At 40.1% G+C, this 25,569-nt stretch overlaps 1 protein-coding gene across 1 annotated transcript in view; it reads right to left on the reverse strand.

The window, feature by feature from the left end:
- The window catches only part of CEP112 (centrosomal protein 112), a gene marked incomplete at its 3' end in the record, with an annotated part of 160,784 nt that overhangs the window by 24,772 nt on the left and 110,443 nt on the right, over positions 1-25,569 (reverse strand). Inside the window, exons 22-23 of the mRNA XM_084298321.1 lie at positions 21,897-21,959; positions 17,906-18,055 (exon numbers count right to left, since the gene is read on the reverse strand). Coding sequence (XP_084154447.1) covers positions 17,906-18,055; positions 21,897-21,959 — 213 coding nt within the window. The remainder of the gene's footprint in view (positions 1-17,905; positions 18,056-21,896; positions 21,960-25,569) is intronic.

A 25,569-nucleotide genomic window follows, 5' to 3' on the forward strand; every position in this document is an offset into this window, starting at 1 on the left:
AAGCCGTTCCTTACTGAGCTAGCCTTTCCTGCTTCTAAAATTTGCCAGTAGGAGATGCCGTTGTGAAGTATAAGAACTTCTTCCCTTCAGGGAGCGTGGGAAGAAAGAAAGGGGTTCAGGGCGGAAGAGAATAATTTGGCTCGATGACCAAAATTAAGTCTCTCCAGTAGCATTGAAAAAATTTGCAAGTAGGTCACTTAACCTACACAAGAAGCACATATCCAAACATTTTTCCAATGGGGTAGGGTCTAATGCTACACGCTATTTGAATTGTTCATGATTTATAAGCAGATTGATTGACAGCATGTTTTATGGTTTGGCTCTTGAGTAGATCATTAGCATGAGTTCCTGAGCAGTCCCTTAAAGATTTCACATCAGACTTCATCTAGACCAGGCTCTTTTGGAGATTCCCAAAGTGCTGTTAGTTTTGTCAACATGCAGCCTCTTTCCTGCTCTGTTCCTTTAAGACACCATTGTGTTTTTGGCTTTTTCTCTACATATCTAGTTTAGATTATCAAAGTTTTTGGACCATTTTTTTCTGCCAAGTCTTTAGCCATACACCCCTAAAGCACACTGATGCCACCAGTGGAGCTACTCAAGGGTTTACAATTAGGCAAGGGCCCAAGCATTTTGCTGAGTCCAGACTTTACCACATTGCACTATAAACTGAATTCATTTGAAATGCAAAGGGTGTCGTGCACTGAGCAGTCCTGCAAAGACAGCAATTCAAAGAAAAAAGCAGGATAAACTGTAACATTCGGCATTTAGTTCCGAGAGAGCCAAGGAAAGAAGCATTTTCACTTTGTTTTTAGTGGCACAGGTGACAGGACGGCGGGAGGCGAGGTTCAAAGAGCAGCAATAAACTTGCTTTCATCTGGCTTTCTCAATGAACCACAAAACCCAACAAGCAGTTGCCATGTGCAAGCATTGTTTGGTCTATTACCGGAAAGTTTTCAGCTTGTCGCAGTGAGGTCATTCTGAAACCCTGTCAGCTGGGGAGATTTACTTTAAGATTTACCTGGAGAATCTCATTTGGTTTTTCCTTTTCTGCTGCCGACGTTCGTCTCATGGCCAAGAGCACCTGCGAGCGCTCCGGCTGCTGCGAGGAGAGCGGCTGAACTTTTTCCCCCTTTCACTCTCAGAGGTGCAGACAGAAACACCGACAGTTCGCATACACCAGATAAAACGAATCTTTTAAACCCAAAGATACCATGACATCTTAAGCACACACTTATGAAGGGAAAGTTCAAAACTCCATTTTAAACCACTTATGAGGGGATTTACCAAGATTCTGCCTAATGTTCAGCTGACGCATTGTCAAAAACATTTATCACGAACCTTTTGAAGTTTCCTAGCTCCCCCCTAGTTATTAAAAAGGGAACTGCAGAGTTTGTTATCAGCCTCGGAGCACACAGAAAATACCTCAGGTATTTTTTTAAGTCAACCTTTCAGTCTGATTTTGAGACTATTATATGAAATAAAACATCCTCAATCAGGTTACCTCCTGACATGCCGAATGCCAGAGTCGAACAGAGATACCTGCTACGCCTAATTGAGCCATGAGACGATCTTCATTTTCTAATTTGCTTTTTATTAAAAACTTAGCAATCAAAGGAAACAGCGAGGAGTCTGCCACTTGGAGAGCAGGTTTCCTGCAAAGACCTGACATCTCGGCTTCAACATTTTCAGACTACTTCTTGAATTTTTGATGCTATGTCATAAGAACATCTAAAACGTCGCATCAGTGGAGATGTTATGTTAGTGAAAAATTGCTATTGTGTGTACAAATTATCAAGTAAAACATCTGGGTTTGCTGTTTGCTGTATTCTTACTCTACAAAAACAAACACCGGGGGATCTAGCAGAGTTTCCTGAACATCTGACTCATGATAAAGCATATTTATCAATCGCTTGCTGAATAAGGCAATCTTCTCACTGCCGGGGGCTTCATTCCCAACCCAGTTTATCACCAAACTGCCACTTTAAGTGAGTGTCCTGAAACTTTACACCTGGAGACCCGATCAGGGTTTCAGCAGCCCCCCGGTGCTCTACGAATGTCTCCTTGCAGTGCATTCCTTGTCACAGATGCATGAAGAGCTGGTAATATAAACATTTCGAGCAGGCTTTACAAATCATCTTATTTTGCTATGCTCTTTTTTAAAAGTAAATATGAAAGGCCAAGATATTTCTAATCAATAGGCTAATCTGATTCCCGGTAAGAACAAAAGAAAAACTATTTATTTTGTGCACTGAGCCAGCAGGCTGCCCAGTACTGCTGGAATTCTCCCCATTACAGAAAATAACACAAATTCCCTTACACACAGGCACACACACTAACACAGAAGAGAGCTAATAATGTCTTTATACCTTGCAAAGTAACCTTAATCAAAAATATTAGCTCACAAGGCAAACCACTGCTTTTTGAACTGAACAAGAGCTAGCTTGACTCACCAGTGCCTGCACATTCAATACATGTAAGATGTGAGAGGCAACAAAGTAATATCTTCTAAAATGATGTCTTTGAGCCAAAAACAGGATGATTTTTGACAGAGGAGGATGTATGCTTGGAAACTTAGAAACTTTCATTCAAAGTTCTGAAAAAAAAAAAAAGACCTCCAACCCAATTACATTTGCAACTAGACATAATAGTGCAATTGCTCCTATTTAAATGTATATGCAAAAACTGAACATTTTTGAAGCTTGTTTTTTTTTTTTTTTTTTTTAATCGTGTTGAGATGAAGCTCATTTACTTAAAAAGAAAAAAATGAAAAAGAACATCCTCTGCAGCTGGTCAAACAGATTACGAAACTCTAATCTCACTAGCCTGAGGAAAACAAAAACTGTTTTTCAAGTATCTGTTTTACAGAGCACTGACTTTATACTTTCTAAAAGATGCATTAATAGAAGTGATCAGAACATCCCAGAATGTTTCTGATCTAGTTTAATCGTATGACGTTATGACAGAGATGCTTGCTGTCCTAATGCCAGTGATTTTAAACATTTCTAAAATCCTTTACATTCATATTTTTTCAAAAAATTAGACATGGCTTAAGATCTATCCCAGCTTCTTTAGAAGTTTTTCCTCCTATTTTGGAGCTCCAGAATACTAATACAAAATATTTTAGATAGGGGAACCGACACAGGCACACATAGCAGAGAACAATGTAAGGCTCCCCAACCTATTTAAGTGTTTCTGTTACCTTTTTATTCAAAGCATTTTACTCTCTCTCCTACATAAATCCTTTACTGGGAGTACCCACCACTGTATTTCTTTAGCTCTAAAGTTTGGAGCTAAAGTTTAAGTCTTTTTTGCTGGAACCACCAATAAAAAATTAAGAATTTGGGTAGCTTAAATGTATGGGCCATGCTTTCCTTAAAAGCAATCACTTACAACAGATATTTGGCTTATATAAAAACATGCAGAATGCATATTGGATGGTACATATTGAAGGGATTTTGCCTGCAGATTCCCAGCAGAGCTGTGCCCCCTCTGAGCTGGCTCTGGTCAGATCAGATAGAAAGGGACACCTGGGCAGAGAGCACTGCTGCACCCATCACTGCAACTGCTTGGCTGGTCATGCTGCAAGCACCTCCACTTGATTTTTTGATAATTTCACCAATATCGGTCAAATTAGGCACAACGTAAATATAGGTGAACTAGGAAGAGGACGAGAGGGGAAAAAGACTTGCCAAAGCTATTTGCGCCCAAGATTTTTTTTGTGGGATGTCAAGAGCACTCACCACACTTATAACACAGCAGATCTGATTTCAATGCAGTTTTGACTTTGTTTTTTTTCTTGGTTAAGTGTTACTGACCCAGTTTTGAGCTGAATGATGGCTGAAAGACGGTGCTAATTCAATTAGCTGACCTTTTTGTAGTGGCAGGAAAGTCACATGTGGAAGGGAGGTGACCTTGGTGCCACCCAGCAGAAATTTTTGTTACTTGTGACCCTAACCAGCATCCCCAGATATCCCCCTGCCTTCCTTTCCAAGAAACTGCACAGGATCGTGACAAGGCAGTTAAAATACTCTCGATGGTTCAATCTCTCACCTCTCAATAACAGAGTGAGTGGATTTAGAATCAGTGCCACTTACAGGCAGAAATGTGGCTTGCATTACATTGCTGATGGGCTGAAGATTGTACAGGCTACTTGGTGCCCTGGTGCCTGGTTGAAATGTGATTTACAAGGAAAACAAAGATGAAAGGATAAAGGATGAAAGGATCAAGAAAGCCCAAAGGCTTCTGTCAGAAGTGGTACCTTTCCACTTTACTCCCTTGCTCTCTACAGGTGTTTCTGGATTCTCCATCAGCCTTTATTCCTCACGTGGCCTAAAGCAGATTTGAATTCATTAAGACAATTCTTAATTCTAGGCAACTTTCACACATTTAAGCCCAAGCTCCTCTCGCTTTGTTGATACTATTAGGTGTTTTGCACATTAGAGATGAATTTATGAAAAACACATCACTAAAATACAAAAACAACCTGACCAATAACTACAGAAGTAGAGGAAAATGTCGTGCCACTGCAGTGCCTGTACCTTCAACTCTATTTATGTCTAGTTCTCACCATCTCAAAATGATATACCAAACCCAGAAACCGTAAATAAGGAATGCTTTGTCTCAGACCACCATGGGCACTATGGGCACAAGGGGCACAGCGACCACCCAGACCCCCAGAACAGAAATCCAGCCAAGACTCAGTGAGACATCACCTCTGGCTCAGCAGCAACCTTAACCGCATCCTGCCGGAGAGTATATCGAGGAGATGCCCCTAAACCTTCAGGTTGGTCTTACCATCTTTCCTGGGTGTCTGCTATCAGAAAACTGAGCCCAATGGACTCTGGTTTGACCCAGTACAGCCACTGCCATTTTCCTTGCACCCAAACCCCTTTGTGGTTTATCTTCTAGAAGACTTTCAGGCCTCCAACTGACAACCTTCAAACCCCCCTCTATACTACAGTCATCATCCAAAATGCTCTGAACAAGGAAAATATCCCAAACCAATGTTCTTTTGGTTTCAGAAATGCTTGGCGAGAACATTTCTGTGCAGGTAGAAAAGGCTACGAGAGCTTGAATGGCTGAGCACCGCTCGCTCAATGCTAAGTGAAGGACTGCCAAACCTGCTTGGCACGTCTAAAAGGAAGGCAGGCTCTTTTCATTTTTTTTTTTTTTTTTTTTAATATGTAAGTAGTTCCAAATATTCTTATATAGATGACATTTTTAAAATGCAAAAGCATTAAAAATAACAGAAAACAGATCAAGTTCTGAAGCACCACCGGTTTCTCATTTGGGCAGTTACACACTAACGGCTCTCGTTAGACCTACGCAGCACAAAGAGCAGAGCTTTCCAGCTCCTCCACGCACACTCAGAAAGCTATCCCTTACCACAAATGAGACATAAACTGCAGGAAAAACAATATATGATGAAGTACGAAGGAACTCAGAATTCCAATATTGTTAAAGCCGTGTAAATCTCCATCTAGCTTTAGGATCAGATAAGGGAGCAAAATAAAAGCTTGTCCTCTGCAGAGGCTTCACAAACAGCACGTTACAGACGGAGGAGGTGCAGCAGCCTTCACCCATCTGGGAAGGAGGCCGGCTTATTGGAGACAGGTGCCAGCAAATGAGTTTGCAGCAACGTCAAAATTGACTTGCAAAAGCACATTTCAGGCTATTTAAGATGGAGAGGTGACCTAGTAGAGGGCATTAGCAAGGAAAAGGCAGTATTTAACACTAGAGGAAGGCATAAACATCAGCAGTGACAACTTGGACCTCACTGTTTTCTTTGCCAATCGATCACTTCACATTTTCTTCTTTCTTGCTTTTTGGATTGACACAGATGTAAGCAGGTGGGATGTGTTATTCTGGTAGGAGTGAGAAGATGAAACATCAGGTGTGAGTTGCTCATTGGAGCTTAGAGCAGAGCTGTGGTCAAAGGTGTTTACAGGTATGCAAACAATTAAAATCCACTGATATGATTCAAATTGTTTCCCTTCCCTTGGTAATTGCTGTTTTACCTTGCTGAGTTACAAGTGCAAAGCTGCAAAGAATACAAATAATACGCTAGAAACAAAAAAAATAAGGAATTTAAATACACTCATACTCAGAAAAGCAAGGCTTTTTCTGAAGGCAGACAGAGCCTATGCGCATTTTAGATTTCTCCTTCAAGCCACCTGCAAAAGTCATGCTTGGTCCAAGCCGTGCAGGCGTTCCTGCAGGAATCTCACATTTGGTAGCCCAAATTTTTATTTATCCAGTTTCATTCTGACGCTCCCAAGCTTCTCCGTAAGTAAACAAACTCACTTTTCATGTTCAGTTTTCTCTTGTTTGTACTTTCACCCTCTCTTACATAACAAGCTTGGAACAAGAGCAGCACAGACAGTGCCCGGGGCTCCTGGCGTGCGTGCCGCGGGTAGGACAGTCGCCTGCGGGCACCATCCCTCCTTGACTAAGCACATCCTCTTCCCGGGCCTCTTCCAGTTCAGATTCTGCTGGTGGAAGGGTGGATGCTGGGTGAGAAGAGAGTCCCCATGGCACCAAGAATAAGAAGGCCAACGTGGAACACGGCAGAACACACGAGGGTACTCATGGCAGTCCCCGAGCAGTGACTTAGAAAATACAGAGGAAAATCTTGCAGTGCTTCAAGCTTTAACAACTTTTTGACAGTTCTAATACAGACAGAATATGTCATTTTTTCATGAACTGAAAATGTTGCACTCTTGAGGCATTGAGTCTCAGGAGCCTGGGTGAATTCTGCATTTACTCTGCTGCCCATTCGGCAGGAAGACAAATGCTGTCCTAAACTATGGCATACCTGCAAGAAGCTTGGGCACTGACATGCCCCAACTAATTGTTTCCCAGAAGGGGCTGTTTTGTGTTGTCCTGCGCAACCTGGCCCTAGAAGGATGTCAAGCCGTTCATTTTTGATTCACAAATAACCTGAACACGAGCCCACAATGCTTTCTTCCCCTCCCCTGCAAGCATTATTCCTTAGAGATGCTCTAAAGTGAGAGCAAATCCTGGTGCAAAACTGTGCTACGACTTTATGGCAGATCCCAGAAAAAGGGAGTTAAAGGTACACTGAATGTTTTGTCTTCCAAAGCTGGCTCGGACAGGTTTGAAACCCAGATCACGTGCTGTGCTGGGCCAGGAAAATGGCACGTTCAGGGCAGAAGTTTCCAGCCTAAGAATACTCGTGAGTTGATCTGATGTGACTCTTCCCCTGCCAACAGTCCTGGCAGAAACCTAAACAGGTTCAGGAGAAGAGCTGCTGCTGCAGGCAAAGGAGGAACCATTCAAAGTGTTGCCCTGACCTGCGAGGAACTGGCCTTTTTGCTTTGAAATTCAACAGCTCTTAATGAATTCTTTGTAATTGGCAATCCAGTGTTTTCACTGAGGATACAGCTCTCCTGGGGTGCCAAATGCAGGAGACACATTAGAAATCCAGATTTTGGGTTCTCGTGAGTGGTTGGCTGAGCTTGTGACGGCAGTTCCAGCAGGTACCTTAACCGCAGGTAACTGGTTCTGGTGTATCAGGGGATCAGATTCAAACAAAAACGTGCACCAGTGGTGAATGATTTTGCTTCATAATCATTAACATATTGCCAATTGAAGTTATTGACTTCAGTGCCGTGAAAGCTTGAACTAAAAATAAGCAGCAGCAGTTTTAGTAACGGAAGAAGTTAAAAAGTGGTTGTGTCAGAGGACTGCGGGTTTTGTTGTGCTTGACTAATCTCTGTTTTACTGCTTTTCCAGCCCTTTCTTATCTGGCAGTTGCAAAGGGAACTTTTGCCAAGAAGTTCATTGAGAGTCCTAAATCTTATCCTTTAGGCAACACTCGTTTCAGTTTCCTGGGAATAAATTTAGTAGATAGACTCCTGAAGAAGAAAACAGGTGAATTCTTTAAGCCCCATGAAACAGTCTCCTCAATGGATGACCTCAGGCTTTCTGAAGAGGTCAAAGATACAAATCTCCCGATGTCTGCACAGAAGAAAGAGCTTATGAAAAAGCTTCAGCCTTGAGGTTTCCAGTCTTCTCTTCAAGCTTCAACCTCAAGTCTAGTCTTAATGCATGTTTTCAAGGCTTAACAAATAAGATATTTATTAAATTGAATCCTCTTCATCAATGAAAAGAATCAACGCAATGTGGGAGGTGTTTGAATCAGTAACAGTACACCATTCCTAGGGAAGACCTCCCAAACGCCAGTGCAAGATGGAGCACGCAAAAGGCTCAAAGAATAATGCAGATTGTCAATGAAACCAGCATAGTTTTTTGCCTTATGTGTACTATATGAATGCATACAGTTTTCTTTCAACTGCAGGGTAGCAAGATGAACGAGGCCTAAACGAAAGCGTTTACAGTACAAATTTTAATGGGAAAAGGGGCAAAATATGATATACAGGAATAGAATATCTTCTGTTTCTGGACTCTAGTACTATCGTGGATGCCAATAGTACACAAAATTTCCACTGAAGGGCAAGTCAAACCAATTTCCCTTGGGATGAAGGCATCCGAAAACTTACTGAAGTTATTATATTCATGCCTACGCATTCTTTAAGCAGATGAACTGCTTCATTTTGAATCCATGTCAAGCCACAAGAACTGGCTGATAATAACATTCAATTAAAATGACCTGGTTCTTCCAGAAAAAATTTGGCTAACTGCTCCAGCATACATTTTCTAGCAGGGCACAATAGAGCGATTGATGCTGGAAGGAAACAAGATAGGTTTATATCTAGGTTTGGAAGGGTCAGGTTTGGTGACAGTATTTGTAGGTTTAACCTCTTACACAAATTTGTGAGATAGATGAAAAAGCCACTTCTGCTGAGCTTGAAACTGTGAGAAAGTTGGAGCTAGAGCTTGCAAATATGTAAGTTGTGCTAATTAGACAGATGTTTTTAAAACCCCAAACTTTACACTCAATGCATATTTGTGTCTTTTGATGTACTTGGTGCTGCTTCACACCATGCAGAGCTTACTGAGAAAAGCAGAAGTTGCTCCCCTGCTAGGCTGTCTGGGTGAGTTTGCCATCTGATCTACTGAATACGCAGATAAAAGTCCTCAAATACTTTTTTCCTTTTCAAGTACAGTACTGTAACTTGGAAAGTTCCTTTATTCTCAACTCCACTGATGCAAGAAAGTGGCAAATATATGGCAGCTTTGGCTGCTTTCCTTTAGTCTTTTTTTTTTTTTTTTGTAACTAATCTTTTACTGCTCGGGAAACTATACATATTTTCGTTTGTATGGAAAACAACACTTTATAGAAAACAAAGGCAAAACATTCCAAAAATTGTGAGTGCTGCTGACCCCTCAATTCTACTGCTACCCTGCCTTTAAATACAGATAAATGGTTACCCTGCACAGCTATCAGATTCACCAGGTTTCTCTTGTTACTTTTAAGAAAGGCTCAACTATTATGCAAAAAATTGGAAAATTTAATAAGCAGATTTCTATTTTCCTGTGATCTGCCATTCAAAAGTGTTTGCTAGTCATTTTTTAAAAATACTCTGATATTTGATCTGCTAGAGTTTCAGAGCTACATGCAAAACTGGAGAGCCAGCAGAAAATTGTAAATGGAATCTGAAGATTTCTAAAGTCAATAATAATTTTGGCAAGAACATTTTAATGTATAAAGCTGAAATCCTCGGTGGCTCTCTCCTGCTGATATCCCTGCAGCAGCTAGCACCACGACTAGTACAGAAACGATAGCAAACTGTATAAGAACATACAGCTTTGGGAAAAATATTTACACAAATACTGGAAATCATGTCGGCATGCTGGGATAAGCCAATGCATTCTGTTGCTATTTCATCTCACTCCTGGGATCAGCCACACCATCAGAAAGATATCTTAGGGAAATATATGCTGATAAGTAGACCAGGTCTGCATCCCCAGATCTCTGTTTGCCAAACCCCGCAACTTGTGTTACTGTGCCAGGCTTTAAAATCTTTACTACAGAGTCATAAATGTTTGTGGACTATGGAAGGTTTGCTTTGAAGATGTCATTTTCCCCAGCAATCTTTTGTTGGTTGAATATATAGTTCACACATATTGTGTTTCCACCTACACGGCTGGAGAAGCCCTGCAGTCAAGGCTGTTCCAGGAGCAGGGAAGGAGGCTGCGTTCCAGGAACTCACTGGAACTGGAACAAAGAACAGCCCTTGGAAAGTCTACACAGTCCTATGCACAGACTGTTTTACAGATGCCCTGCGTTTGGAGGACATTAGACACTTGTTTTTATCTTTATCTTTTTTTTTTTTTTTTTTTTTTCTCTCCTCTTTGAGTGAAGTCCCAGGCTTTTGAGCGCAGGCTCTTCCTCCCAGGCAGTCTGCCTTGTAACTTCTGGATATCTCCCCAGCTCTGTCTCCCTAAGCACCACTTTCTCCTCCTCATAAAAGTCCCTGTGCTCTTTGGAGAGAAAGCGTCTTTGAAATGAAACAGTACAGTAAACTGTAACTGTCATGGCAGCTTTAAAAAAAGCTAATTTACAATTTCTTATATTGCAGAGAAAAAACATCCTCTGCTCTTTATTAACTGCACAGGCTTATGTTGGTATTATTTAACACTCATTAATTGTTTTTTTCTGTACCTTTCTCACAGCCTAGGACCCCATTCAGTGTTATTAATCCAGTTCAGTCAGTCAAAAACAGTGATTTTATGGCTTGCTTTGAATTCCTTTTTGCCATTTTTCCAGTGCAAAATTACTGTAGTCCAGCTCATTAGAAGGAACTGATAGCTTAGCTATATGAGATTTTATACTTTGTTATACATTTATGGAACCTTGCATTCCATGGTTTGGAGACTGGTAGATGTAAGGTGGCCTCCCTTTAGGGCTGAGAAAGAAGAACGAGGACCTCATTCAGCAAAGTGCCTTCTGCAGGGAAAGCAAAATACTGAAGACAACAGAGTAGGAAAAATCCAAACTTCTAAACCTGCTGGATAAAATTGGACTGCAGTTCAGAGGCTAGGCAAGCACTAGTTCTAGTCTTTTATAAAACTTGTAAGTATGATTTTGCTGTTGGCCATGGTAAGTTCTTCAATGTGTTGAGACATGAAAAGTCGAGAAAAATGCCAGAGTGCAAAGCTTGCTGCGGGAAAAAAAGATGACTCAATTCTTTGTCTCACAAAGCATGTCAGAGATATTATAAAGTACTTACAGATGCTCAGCCACTCAGATTGCCTGATTGGCTAAACATCTGAAACCCTGTAATTTTGAAGAGAAGGTACTATGCTTCAAACAATGAAATAATTTGTGGCAACAGAAAAAGATATATGATTATGAAAAGGAGAGTTTTTTTTTTTTTTTTTAAATCAGTTGCTATTAATAACTGTTTAACAAAAAGGTAAACCTATTTTTATTACCATTTAGGATTGTGTTGATACAGGTTTTTTAAGATAACCATGTAATGGAATCAAGAGACATAACACAAGCAGCAGTCAATAAGCTTGGGGCTAAACCCCCATTCCTCTTACGGGCTGAATGTGTGTGAAACTAGTATTCACATAAAGAAAGACTGAAAAACAGGTACTTCAGAGCTTGGACCCCATGTAGAAGAGAAAGTAAAACCATAAAAGCCCTGCAGATTTAATTTACCTATCCTTTTGGAAGACCTGACTTCCTTTGCTGATCAAACAGGATACAGGAAATTATGAGCAAGATAATGTTATTTGCATGGTAAATTTTCATGACTACTTTACAATGCTAAGGTACAAAATTTTTTATGTTGCTGCCTTGTAATTCCCTTCTAATAAAAGACACTGCAGAGTTATTACTATTATTATAGACTAAAGGCAGCAACAAAGAAATAGAGATCCATGAAAAATGACTAAATGTATTTAACATCAAGATAGTCCCTTAAAACTCTTTATTTCACCATGCCAAATGATTTAGGATGCTAATGCTTAGTCTCAAAGGCAATTAGATGCATTTGAGATCCCTCTGGAGAACTTTGTGACATACCCAGCTCTGAAGATCTTCAGTGACTGACAGACTTTGGCATGTCTGCGGCCATCGAACCATCACAAACTGTAATGCATGTTCTGGCCAGATGTCTTATAAGACCCGAGTCAGTGTCAGCTTCAACAATGAAATGCTGACATCATTTTACAGGCACTGTTAGCTTCAAAATAGTCATCTAAATTAAAATAAAAATTACACTAAAATCTCCTGAAATATTTATAAATGATGTGAGCCTCATTGGCAAAAGTTTATTAGGCAGCTATTCGATGGCAGCCTAGATTATAAGAGCTACAGCATCAATGTGTGCTGCAGAAGGGAGCACGTCAAGACTCACCTGACAGAAAGTCACTGCAATAGCATGTCTTCACTGCAGCTTAAGGTTTAGGTTTCAGTTTTTAGTTTACACCAAGCTTTCAGTCTTTTTTTTTTCCTAATTAATGCTCTGAGCGCTATCAGTTACACATGGCCGTAGCCCTCTGAACAGATAGCCATTGCAGTCTTTCTGCTGAAAATACAAAGAAAATGCTGAAGATGTAAATTGTTCCCCCTTTATTTTCCACAGCTTGGAAACTTGTCAGCAGCCTTAACAAAAAGAACTGAACTGGCCTGACTTTCTCGAAGGGGTCTGACCAGACTGCAAGTGTACTCGTTAGATGCGGTTTTAATGCTGGGCTATCTCATTTCCAAAATCCACTCCAACCATGGAGCACTGCACAGTTCTGTTGCTGGTTGGATCCTGAAACTGTTCTCACAGAAGGGACTGAGGCACTGATCTGGAGCTCAGGAGCTGGATTTAATCTCTAGCTTTGCCACAAAGCCTGGACGAAGGCAAGGCTCTGCGTTCCACTGTCTCATTTCTACGACAGGACCAAAAATGCTCCTTTTCTGTACTCCAAATCAGGTCAATTTAGGTTGTATGCTCTCTGATGTATCTTCTCCCTTCATAAGCATTAATAAAACATCTAAAACACTGACAGCTAGCTTTGCTTGGGACTTTAAAACCAAGAAAATGTAATTAGTTATTTCTTATTAAAAACATCATTGGCAATTGCAAAGTACAATAGTGGTGCTCCAAAAGGTATTCTGAGGACAACAGACTAAATACTTTTGCAGGACTGCAGTCACTCAGTTAATGTTTCAAAGCCCTGACATACTTTTTGTTTTAACACTAAATATTATTTGTAATTACAAGTGGAATTTGCTAATAATAAAATCTAACTAAAAGTAGTTTGTTCACAAAATTTGTAAGACCATTTTTGCTGATATACTGCATTTTAGAGAGGCTTGTAAATTCCATTGGTATATTTTGCTAACTACTTCCTGGAAACAAAGATATCAGGTGCCCTTAAAGAAACGTTCTGAATGCTTTGAACATCCCAAGGTTTAAAATGATTTGCTTTACTTTTAGCTGGAACCAAACGTGAAAGGGAAGGGGGATTAAGCAAACCGAAGAAGAAGGGCATGCAGCCCTGGTGCCGCAGGATGCGGGCAGAGCAGAGAGCACCGAGCCCAGGAGTCCACACGCTCTCCTGATAGGGAAATCTGCTGGCACAGCATGCCAAAACAGAGCAACAACCCTGCAACCCCCTGCCTCCCCAGTGGAAACAGCATTCCAGAATAAAGGAAACCGAGTACCCCACATGAAGGCTGACTCACGTATACCTATAGCAGAATATTTTGGTCTAGCTTCACCAAGAAATTTCACCGTGTTGATAAACCCTCAGCCCAGCCTTTGCATAGAGGAAATGATTTTCTTGCTCCAAGGTATGGCAGGATTTGACAAATATATGATGATGTTGATGAGCACATTAGTCTGAACAATTTTAAACCATAAGTTTTCTCCTTTTTTTCTGTTATGGCTATAAAACACACTATTGATTTTTTTCCCCCTCAATATTTTAAAACCTGACAAAGAAAAACAACTGTTTCAAAATTTTTCACACGAAGGGGGACATTATTATATGACATTCTTTCCTAGAAATCTTTTAAGTTCTATTTATTAACAGAATTAATCTGATCATCATCTGGCTGACAAAAAAAGTGTTGAAATATGTCATCTTCAAAACATGTTTTGCTAATGAAATTTTGGTGTTAATTCAGGGGATATAACAGGATCCTAGAATCAGTAATGTGAGCCAAACAACAAATGTGGTTCCTCTGGCAAAAAAGCATCATTCTCTCCCTTTTCTGTTGTGGGTTTGTCACTGCGTGCTCTCCATCATCCATTTCTTTCCAGAATCTGCTTTTTGATGTGGAGTCCCCACTTGGCCATCAACTTCTACATTAAAGCGCTCTGAATATTTTGCAGTTCTGCAGCACTTTCAATCCCAGAATCCAAATGGATTTCATAAAGGAAAGAAAAAGAAAAGTTAGGATTTCATAAATAACCTCAAGGTATCTCTACAATGCAATCAACTTCATGCTAAAGCTGAGTCCAGCCAGTAACCACTGCCAAAAGCGTCAGTAAAGTTAGGTAAATGCCCTGACCACTTGAGTGTGCTGAGCTCTGGGTTGCTGTGGCTAGATTGCTATCACAATGCAAGACAGCTAGTTTAAATTTAGCCTTAATAAGTTTACACAACACTTACATCACCAACACAGCTCCTGCATAGGCATTCTCAAGAGTTCAGCACCCAAAACCTTACTGAGAGGTGCCTTCTGAACTGCCAGCAGAAAGCAGCACAAATGGGTTAACAGACATTGCAATTTAAGCAGCTTTTCCAACCATCTGCAGGGCATGAATATAATTGTGCTCTCAACTAATCCTGCGGTCTAACCCAATGGTTCCCAATCTTTGAAGTGTAAGTACATTACAGGAGAGGCATGGCACAGGGACCAGGTGAGCCGTGCTGCGTTTGCCCCATGCCAGGCCAATTGCAGCGGCCTTGTACTGTGCTCCAAAGAGTGCAAGTCCTGGAAAGTTCAAAGCAAAGATATCCACCCGGCAGTGAGCAGCGAGCTGTGCTTCTGGAACCGCTCTCTGTGCCAACACTGTCGTAATCCCAACAGGCTCAAACTCAACAACAGCAAAAAGGCAGTGGCAGGAGTCACCTAGTTGTTCAGCGCTTTGTCAGACCACGTCTACTCAGATATTTGCTGTTAGATGTTGTAATTTGATGGCATCCAAACCAGTTACCTTATAAGCCACAAAAAAGGAAGTTCCTGAGCCAAACTTTTATCCTGATTCTATGACTCTGACAGCCCAAACTTTGACTTGCCCTAGGCCAGACAAATCACAGCGCACTACAGAATGCCAAGTACTTTAAGCATGTCTCAAACTGACCCAAATTGAGGCCATCTGAAGCCAAAAAGGGTTGCTCAGATTGGATTTTTAGGTTGTCAAAAGAAGCAAAACGTTCTTAAGTTTCATTTATTCTTTTTTACTAATGCTTAAGATACTATTAAAAAAATCAAGACAATCATGAAATAATAACAACTTAGAGTCAGGAATTTGCATTAACATCAAAATCATGTACTATGGTATCCACATCTGGATATCACTTTACTGACTAAACGTGAAACTTCTCCGAAAGCCAGTTGGTTTCTGTAAAAATGTATTTCTCCCTTTGAAAGGAAATAATAATTGGAAGGTCTTACAGGAAGTCACCCAATACCATAGAAAGGATATTGCAATCTGTTCCTCGATGTTAGTTTAAATCTATGTTATATTTAGCAAATGCCTGTTTTTCAACGACAGTCTTTTCAATAGCTTATATTAAGTCTTCAGAAAGGCTTATGCTATATTAAGAATTGCTTTGTCCTTAGATGTTTCTTTAATCATCTCCCATGGTCTTCAGCTTACCCTGGGTTGGATGTTGTTCCCCATCTCTAGTACACTTAGGATTCCACTTTCACCAAGAACAACTTTTTTGCCCCAGGCTAATAAAAAGCCAAGTATTTCTGCATATGCTCGTCTAGAAAATATGTGTGGTTCGTAAAAAAAAAAAAAAAAAAAAGCCCTAAATGTTTGAATGTTAAAAACACCTCTTTCTGCTTCCAGAAGCATATGAAGCAGTTCACCTTCCTAAGGATTTTCTGTTTGGATATCTGGCTTTCAGTATATTTCCATTAAGTCAGTGGTTTCAAAGGAAGATTTTTTTCAAGTACAATACTAATGATACTAAAAAAAAGTTCAAGATCTCCAAGCATAATATCTCCTACAATTTCTTCCCCAAGCTGACCAAATCTTAGAAAACATACTTAGAGCACTGGAGCTAAAAATTCACTGGGACACTAGAAAGGTTGTTCAGAATTCTCCAGGTTTATATGTATTTCATTACATTTTGAGTCATAATGTCTAAATTAAGCCTATAATAGCTGAACACACATTTACATGGGGAAGGATTTCATACAACCCATAACCATTACTGTTCAAAAATTGCTGTTATCAACAGCTGAATTACTTCCACTAAACGTAATTTAGTTTAGTGAATCCATAAATTCAACAGCAGCATTTGCACCGGGTGCTAAGAAAAAAAGCTGGCAAACAGCCTGAAACGTGTTTTTCAAATCTATAACTCAAGGAGGTATAAGACATAATAACTGTTGAGTATCAACATATTTCTGACTATATGGAAGACTACTCCACTGTCACAGGGCTTCTGTATACCCCATCAACCACTGGAAAGCTGGAGAACTAATAACACAATCTCCAAGGTGGCAAAACCCAACCTGTACCCCCAAACAATGTGACTTAACTATGCTCTATTTGCAGATCCTAGATAATAAAAGCTACCTCTACTGATTCGATTTGGATAAAATATTTTAGGTAGCATTTATACGTCTATACCTTTGACAGACGAGACTAAAGAATGGTCAGAAAGAGAATTCTGTTCCTCAATAAACAAACAAAAATAAAGGCAGACTTGTTCCTCGAGAGAAAAGTACTATTAAATGATTTATGAAAAGAAGTAAAAAGAACACACTCCAGATGATGACATAGTAAGGTCAACTTAACTTCATTATGCAAATCACTCAAATACAGAGGACAACATTAAGTGTACCATAACTGGACATCAGACAGGTCCAACGTGTAAAAATTCCCATTGTTTCTTTTTCAGAATTTAGAAAAACTGTAGGAGTTGATTTAATTTTTTTTCACAAGTTTCTAGATTTAACAATGTAATTCTTTGTTTGGTACTAGTAAATGTCCTTACTAAGTAGAAAGGCATTTCCTTCTTCTACACAATTTTAATGGAGTGTTTTTGTTTTCAACCCTAGCAGATTGCACAGTTTCAAAAAACTTCCATTGCCCATCATTACTCTGAAATAAAAAAATGTTTTAAAAAAATTGTAATTCTACTTGCTCCAGCAGGATTCTCTGCAGCCACTCTGAATCAAGGTGTCAAAGCAGCAATGCAACCTGAGTATTCAAAACCAGCAGTATCTTAAAGCTTCTTAAAAATATATATATATATAAATATAATTTCAAAAATACTTGATTCCATTCATATTTACCAAAGACTTTGCATATACATGTAGTCTCCAGTGGAACTGGGAACATACTTCATTGTGTCCTTAACTGTGAAAGTTGCCATCGCCTTGCGAAAACCAAACCAAAGCCAGTGTGATGCTGCTGGCCATCAGGTGGTGCAGCTCCAACCTCGTATTTTTACCTTTTTTTCCAAGTACTGAAAGCACCAAGTAAAGGTGTTGAAAATATGTTCAAATATCTGAGTCACCATTAAAAGAAAGAGAAAAGGAAAGTTTCAAGTATTTGACTGAAGTGGATGGATTAGACTTGCCAAACCCAAACTTTTTATGCAGGCATACAATCAGCTAGAGGAAGGAGCCTGAGTCATCCAATACATCAAAGTCAAGGTCCAGTGAATGGAATTAGCGAGTGCCGTGCGAACAGGAATGATACCTGCATTCATCTGCCCGCTGCAGAACTTTTAATTACACTAAAACAGCTAGTAGCATCAGTGACTAAAATCCCCAGATTACCTTGATTGCTCTGTTATTATCTGTAATCAGCTGCTGCTTCTTATCTTCAAACTTTTGTACAACTTCCTGGAGCCGCTGTTCTGCGGCAAGCTGCAGCCGGCTGTTCTCCTCTGTCAGAGAGGAAATGGTTGCCTTAAGTTCAGCTATGATCTAAAAAGAAAACAGCATGCTAAATCTCTCGTCAGTAACAGGCATGTACTTTGCATGTTCTTATGCTTGGCGAAACATGGCATTGGCAAGCGCTGCTGCACAAATTAAGCATTTTAAATGAACATATTGCACACCAGCAAGCATGAAATCTCATACAGAGAAAAGGAATATAGCAAGCCTGCGGATGACAAAAATTGCTGAATGCAACATATTTGGAAGAGATTTCCACTACGACATTCCAAAATATTTACTCGTGAGAACAAAGCACATCTGTGATCTTCAGAATATAGGATGTTTCCAGTTTTCCACTGCACTGGAAGAGTTTTGCAAGTTTACAGAGGGATGGTGGTATTCAAATTCTAAAATGATACAGGCAGCCCGATATCATAGAGAAAAAGAGGCCTAAATGTACATACTGGGCTGAAATGTTGAACTTAATGGTGACGTTTCTGAGCTGCTGAAAGGAACATGCTCTGTTCAGCAGTGCGGTGGGAACCTGATTCAATGTTCAGGGCCCTTGCAGCAGACCTTTAGCATGGTTCACGCGTGACTTGTTGAAAGGTACTGGTTTCACCTTTTTGTCACTGTGGGTAGTCAGAACCAAATAAAAATCTATAAATAAGCCTGAAGGATTTTGTGCTGACATGTAAGTAACTCACCAGCAAAGCACTTAAACATACAGAGAGTTACTGAATGTAATGTACATGTCCAAGCTCAAGGTTAAGCTGCTGTAGCAGGAAAATACAGTCTAATTCAGAAAACACCTGAGCACACAGCAGTGCAGGGAGAGAACACGAGAGCACGCATGCTCATGTGCTTACAAGGGCTCCTCATTGTCATGGAGACATCAAACTATGCTAAGGGCACAGTTATTCATTTATTTATTTTAAAAAGGTGTTTTTAAAAAACAAACAAACAAACAAACAACAAAAAAACAATCCTACTAGTAGGATAGGACTGATGCAGTAATACTCTACAAGTGAAGGTACTAGAATCACTGGGGAAGAGGAAAAGGACTTAAAGAAATAAATTCAAAGTTCTATTATGTTTTACTAGCCCTGAAGATCCTACTGCACAATGCAGCTTATGAGTAAAACCTACATGGGTATATCCACATTTCTTTTATAAAAACAAACACATGCTAAAAAAGATAATACACCGATCAAAAGGAACACTATTTGTTCTTAATGAGATCAGTGGGCCAAAGGTTAGAAATTAACTGGATAGGTGCAACTCTTCACACCCTCTTTAGGCAGAATACAGCGGTATCAGCTGTTTTGCAATTTAGATCATCATTTACATGATGCAATTTGCACAAATTTGGCTTGTCTGGGTGTGTAACAGTGAGGAAGTAGGAGAAAAAGTGATGAATCATAGGAATTATTAAGACAACTTAAAGGCATGGAAGCCTACACCATTTTGTGTACATCCTGTTTTGTCACTTTTTAAAAGAGATAACTAAATAGTGAACCAAATAATATAACCAAAGTGAGACTTAAAGCTTTTACTGGGTTAAGACCCCAGACTAGCACAGGAATTCTGAAATGCAGGCAAGGGACTATTAGCATGGATTGATGGAGAAAGATCTGCTTTGTGCAGTACTTTTCAGAGAAAAAATCTGTTTACTTTGTATAAACTTCAGAGGAAATTTCTTGAAATATCTTCTCTGTGTGGGTGTTAAAAGTGAATGTTCCAAGAGGCCACAGAGCGTAAGATTAGACGGATGCTGTCAGCAACACAACCACAAGAAAAGTTGCAATTGACCTATTATTAATACTGAGCTAGAAAAAAACTATGTTCAAGTAACTTTAGGGATTTGATTCAAACCCACAAAAGTAAAGAAATTCAGACATCAGGGTGAAACTCCTTTATTGTGCCAAATAGCCCTGACATATGATGTATGTGTTGTGTCTGCCACAGAAAGCACAGAGGGATGCCAGGTCTGGTCACTGGGTCCATCTCTCCCCAATAAAGAGAACAGTGTATTAGTTACAGCAATGCCTAGCTTAAAAAAACATGTCTCCAAATTTTTCCATTTGAGACTATTCTACAGGCCAATAAATTTCAGCCTGACAAAATTTATTATGACATTTAGGTTAGATATTTATTACCTTGCCCTGTGCTACCTAGCTGTTCCCACTGTAACAATTAAAGCAATTTCCCTCGCCCCTTGTTTAAAAATTCAGAAATGCTTGAATTAGTCCATCTGTAACAAATGGACCAAGACCCACTTTTGTTCTGACAGTAAACTACGTCTGGCACAGACAGGCTGACTTTGGATTATGGTCATTAGGCATGACAATAGTATAAAAATGACAAACAAAAGGTAAAATGGAGTTAGCAATGAAAAGGATCTCTTTCTCGAGGTCTGACAGGCATGAAATATTACTTTTGGGGTCTTACAAATTTTCTGCTATTCAGGTTCAGATAGCAGAATAATATAGTTTTTGTATTTTATAAGACTCTCAAGAAATGACTAAAAAGGCATGTAGAAGAGGATTCTCTCTGATGGACTGCAGAATTGTGGAATTGGAGAGGTTGGGAGGGACCAGCTCAAAGCAGGGTCACTTAGAGTGGGCTGCTCAGGACCCTGTCCACTCGTGTCTGGAGTATCTCCAAGGATGGAGACCCCACAAGGATGGACACACCTCTCTGTGTGCAAACAAATGTGCAGAAAACACACATTTATTTTTAGAAATATAATGTAACGATATATTTACCGATGATCCTGATAAGTGCAGTCTCAAAGAATGCAGTGTGAAAAAACAGGGTAGTCCAATGAAATTTCTTGAAAGTAGCTAAAACCATAATTTGGGTCAAGTTTAGAGAGAATGAGACCCAAAGGTAGCTGAAAAGTGGAAATGAGGAGTTTTAAAATACGTTCAAGCATTTTGCAAACTTCAAGGTTTGCAGTTTCTTGTCATTGTGTCACTGATCACCTCTGTCTAGTTTGGAGGCTCCTAACCCCTTCATTATAGTGTTTTTGTTGATTTTAGAAGCGTGGTAGACTATTATTCCTACTGCTGAAAACACCTTTGAAAGTATAAGGAAGGCATTATGCAGTGGCTTGGAGGAATGAGAAGAATGACACCTCCATGTAAATCCTCATGGCAATTTTCTTATTATTCAAAGCTTAACTTCTGGTCGCATCTCCATCATTTTTCACACCTCAGTACTGCCTGTCAATCAAAAAAGCTGAAACATTTAAAAGTCATCCTGCTCTATCATTTTTGCATATATGCAAATTCAGCACACTTTCATCTTTCATGTTCTAAAGACTACCCTGAAGAACAAAAACTCAACTCAAAAACAGTTTGCTTTCAGGACACTGCATTCTTCCAAATGTTATTTTGGGCAAATATGCTGAACTGGCTGGGAGCAATGATAAACATCGAACCGGCCCAGTCGGGACTGGAGTCCTGTCATCAGCTGCGTGGGCAAACACCACCTTGTCCCACGAAACACAGCTCCTGATTATGCAAGGGCTCCTGCCCCTCCAAGCTGTGCTGTTCTACAAGGGCTGCCTGCTGGGGCACTCGGGCTTCAGTTCCCACCGACTGTGGAGGACTCGATCCTCTTGGGATATAAAAAAAGAAAGCTCAAAACAAAATAAAAAGGAAAAAAAAACACAACTACAATCATTTTTTCTAGTTAGTTGGATGTTCTGTATTTTTTCTAAGGTTAACATCTGTAAGAAAGTCCTTGTATGTTTGATTTGGGAAACGGTTGTGGCTTCTCTTGATCATAAAGCCCTACACTTAAGAGCGGGAGCAATTACACTTTTCATCAAGTCTCCAAATCAAATGAATCCATGGGAAGTTCCTCTCTTCTTGGTACCTACCTGCGAGGATTTAGCCAGCTTCTGACTGTACTCCTTTTCAACCTGCTTCAGCCGGCTGTTTGCCTGAAACACACACATGCACAAAAGGAGCCAGATTAGCTGGGACGAGGAACGTGTACAGACACTTTGCCACCGAGCCCTCCGCCTGGCACCTCATCGGCATGCCTATCACTGCGCCGCCGGGCCCCGCGCCAGCTCCACCGCCCTTTTGTGGCAGCCAAAAAACCACAAGGGCTCGCCTTTGATCTGGGGCCAACTATTCATCACTTAAAAGAGGGGAGAAATTGTACCTCTGCTGCCAATTATTAGAAAAACATAAAGACTTCTGCGGATTAAAAAAAAAAAAAAAAAAAAAAAGAGAGAGAGAGGAAGAGAAGAGGGAGCGTGCGTGTGTGCGCGGCAGGGGGAGGCAGGAAGGCGGGCTCCGGTTTATCAGGGTGACTTCATCCCTAAACGAAGGGAAAAAGGAAGGAAAAAGTCCCAAGCCCCAGCCCAGGCTGTAAAAGGGTACAACACGACATGAACTTCATGGGGCATCTCGATGTCTGCACCTTCCTTCTGTCCAGTTTCATGTTCCTGCTTTATTTATTTATTTTTATTTTTTATAGGTTGTGGTTAAGCTGAAAATCAACCCCAGTGTGCAGCTGAGCCAAGTGGGATCTCTCAGACACACGGCTCTCCTTCTCCAGGCATTTCTTTCACAACCCAAAGATAAAGAACAAAACTGAGTGAAAACAAGGCTGCTTTGTCACAGCGGTGTCCAATCAGCAAATACTTTCATAATTCTGGGGAAAAGTAGCTCATAAGGTTTTTCCCTCAAATACTTTATTTTCAATAATAATTAGACAATAATAATTCAAAAAATATTTTCCATTTAATTTCAGGGGACAACTCCAATTCATATTTTCCTTGTAAAGTCGACCCTGCATTACACGATAGCCCAGCATCCCAACGCTGTCCTCAGATGAACCACTCGGCGCTCTCCTGTTCTTGGCTCTCAGATTCGAGGACAGGTGTCTAAGGAAAATATTTTCTTAGGGGACAGGGTATTATGTAGCTGAGTTCTGAAGCAAATTTAAGCTGATTAACTTCTCAGAATCTCTCTGACCTCATGTTAAAATCTTTGATCTATCCTCCTTAGTTTTACGGCACAGCACCCAGCACCCTCTCCTTCAGGGCCAGCACGTGGCTTTGGGGGGCCTCCAAAGCCTCTGAACCCTGCTTGGGTCCAGCTGCAAGACTGAAACCCTGGTTCTGCAAACACGAAGGATTTCAGTCAAGCAAATAGTTTTATTGATTTTGCTGGAGTACAATTTAGGGGCTTTAAGTTGCCGCCAGTGTTTGTGAAGCACTGCTGCAGAGCATGATAGGGCTCACATCATCTCATGCCATCCACGCAGTTGGTGGTGCAGCTTAAAATAAGCATATTACAGCCAGTTAAAAATAATCTTAAAGTTTACATGATACTGCAATTCAAGATCTTAAATCCCCTCAAATTCCGAGATTATGAAACATGTGGAGGTCTCTATATTTCATATGCTTGTTGGTATTAAAAAATAAACTAAAAAAGTTGATCAAAACCATTATCGAGTATGTGCCTAATTTTCAAAAACACTTTGTTTTGTTATAAATAGAAATAATGGCACAACATACTGGTTTAAGATAACATATACAAGAATTTTGGAGCACCAGACAAATTCCATTTTTTCTACACCTATCATTTACAGTCAGCGACAAACAGTGTAGGGGCTCACATATTGGTGTGCTGCATAACTAGAGAGCCGTAACACAGCAGCAGCTATGTCAGACAGCTCTGTCCTACATTTCTCTTTGTACTCGGGCTCACCCATGTTAACACTCTTTCCACTGTATTGTCATCCAGCTTCAGATTACACTTTACCAGCACTGCCTATCACAAAGTGATTGAAAGTGCCAGTTTATCTTTAGGAAAAATGTAAAAAATAAATGACAGTAATAGATTAAATTACTGCTACTCCCAGAAAGCAGAGATACCAGGCAGCAAGGCGCTGCAAAGAAGATCACATTACAGCTGCTCTCACTCAGCTTGCCTGGGGTAAAAGTCTTCATCTGTCATGAAAGCAGCTCTGTAACCTCCTGAACCCATACAAGAAATCCCAATATATAACAAAAATACACCCCTAACTTTCATAAGCAAATTACAACTTGTTTGTTCACACTGCGTAGGACCAGGACAACCTGAGCTGGCCATGATAGAGCAGGGCTGAAAGAGAGGTGCTGAATCCCAGTTTTATTCCTAACTGAGGACAAAGCAAGTGCATCCTGCCATTTCTTTTAAGGACAATTAAAACGCTTTGATTTGTAATGGCTTTGACAAATTCCAATTTGCAAAATGTTTTTAAGCTGTCTCCAAGTCAACAACAAACTACAAATTCCTGCATTTACTTGCCACCACAACATCCTTATTTGAGGAGCCTGATTTCAGAGGTACCAAAACTCCCACTGGAGATAGCAAACATTGGCTAAAAACTGTCTAAAATTGGCTATCAAGACGTTATGGACATCTGCTGACTTCAGCCCTTCTCTCCAGATCCGTAACACCATACAGGTCTTGCATCATCACAAGCTACACAGAAGGCAATTTCTGCAAGTTGTATCCCAGTGGTCAGCTGAAAAGATCTAATTCGTGGCAACGCACAGGAACGCTCTTTGCCATTAAGTTCTTTTAGTGCAGAAATGCCAAATTTCTTCCTTTTTCAAACCTGCAGCTAAACTAATTTAACACCTCCAGGCTACCAGCTGTTACTTTGCAGCCTAGGGAAGCATAAACCTGGGGCACATGTAGCACTCCAATATATATATATGTATATATCCACACACATACATATATAAAGGGATTTTTACTTACAAAAAATAAGCAAAGATTTACTGCAAAGTAAATACGTGTAGCTGCGCACAGTGATCGCAGCTGAGGATTTATATTACATTTATCTTGACAAACGAGAAGGTTAAAAATGGCATGGTGTACACAAGCAGCAGGTTCCTGGGCTCCCTTCTTTTGTAGCAAGCTGCTCGGCTCATGCATTGTATGAAGCACAGGCTGCCTCTGCGTTCCTTTAAGGGCATTCCCTCACTTTCAGGTTACATGCTATTTCAGAAACATAATGAATAAAAATCCAACTGGAAGGTGAACACTTGGAAGGTCAGCCAGTATTCATTAAAGTCTAACTCTTTTTATAGCAATGGGCAGCACTGCAAATATAGTTAATGGTCTTAAACTAGTTTTCCGCGTGTGAGAGGTAGCTGTTGAAATTCACACTTGGCAAAAACTTGTCAGAAGTATCAATTGTAATATCCATTTCTGTAATAAAAAGGTTTAAATTGGATAAGCCATAGAGGAATCCCACTGATTCAAAAATTAACTTCTGTTTAGTTTCACACAGTTAATACGTATTTTAGCTAAAATTATCTGATTACGACAATTTTACATGCAGTTACTCTATATTACAGAGTGAGGACTTTTGCATTAAAAAGATTATGTCCTTGTTACAGTTAATTGGTTTTAAAAACCAACCATAATTCTATAACAAGCCTTAAAGCATCATATTGTGGTTGCTGAGCAAAACTGCACTGACTTCAACAAAACATTTCACGTAAAAATTAAAAATGGCATTAGCACTACAGATGTGGTATC

Source organism: Netta rufina (genome assembly GCF_964035555.1).
Source record: "Netta rufina genome assembly, chromosome: 19".
Lineage (NCBI taxonomy): Eukaryota > Metazoa > Chordata > Aves > Anseriformes > Anatidae > Netta > Netta rufina.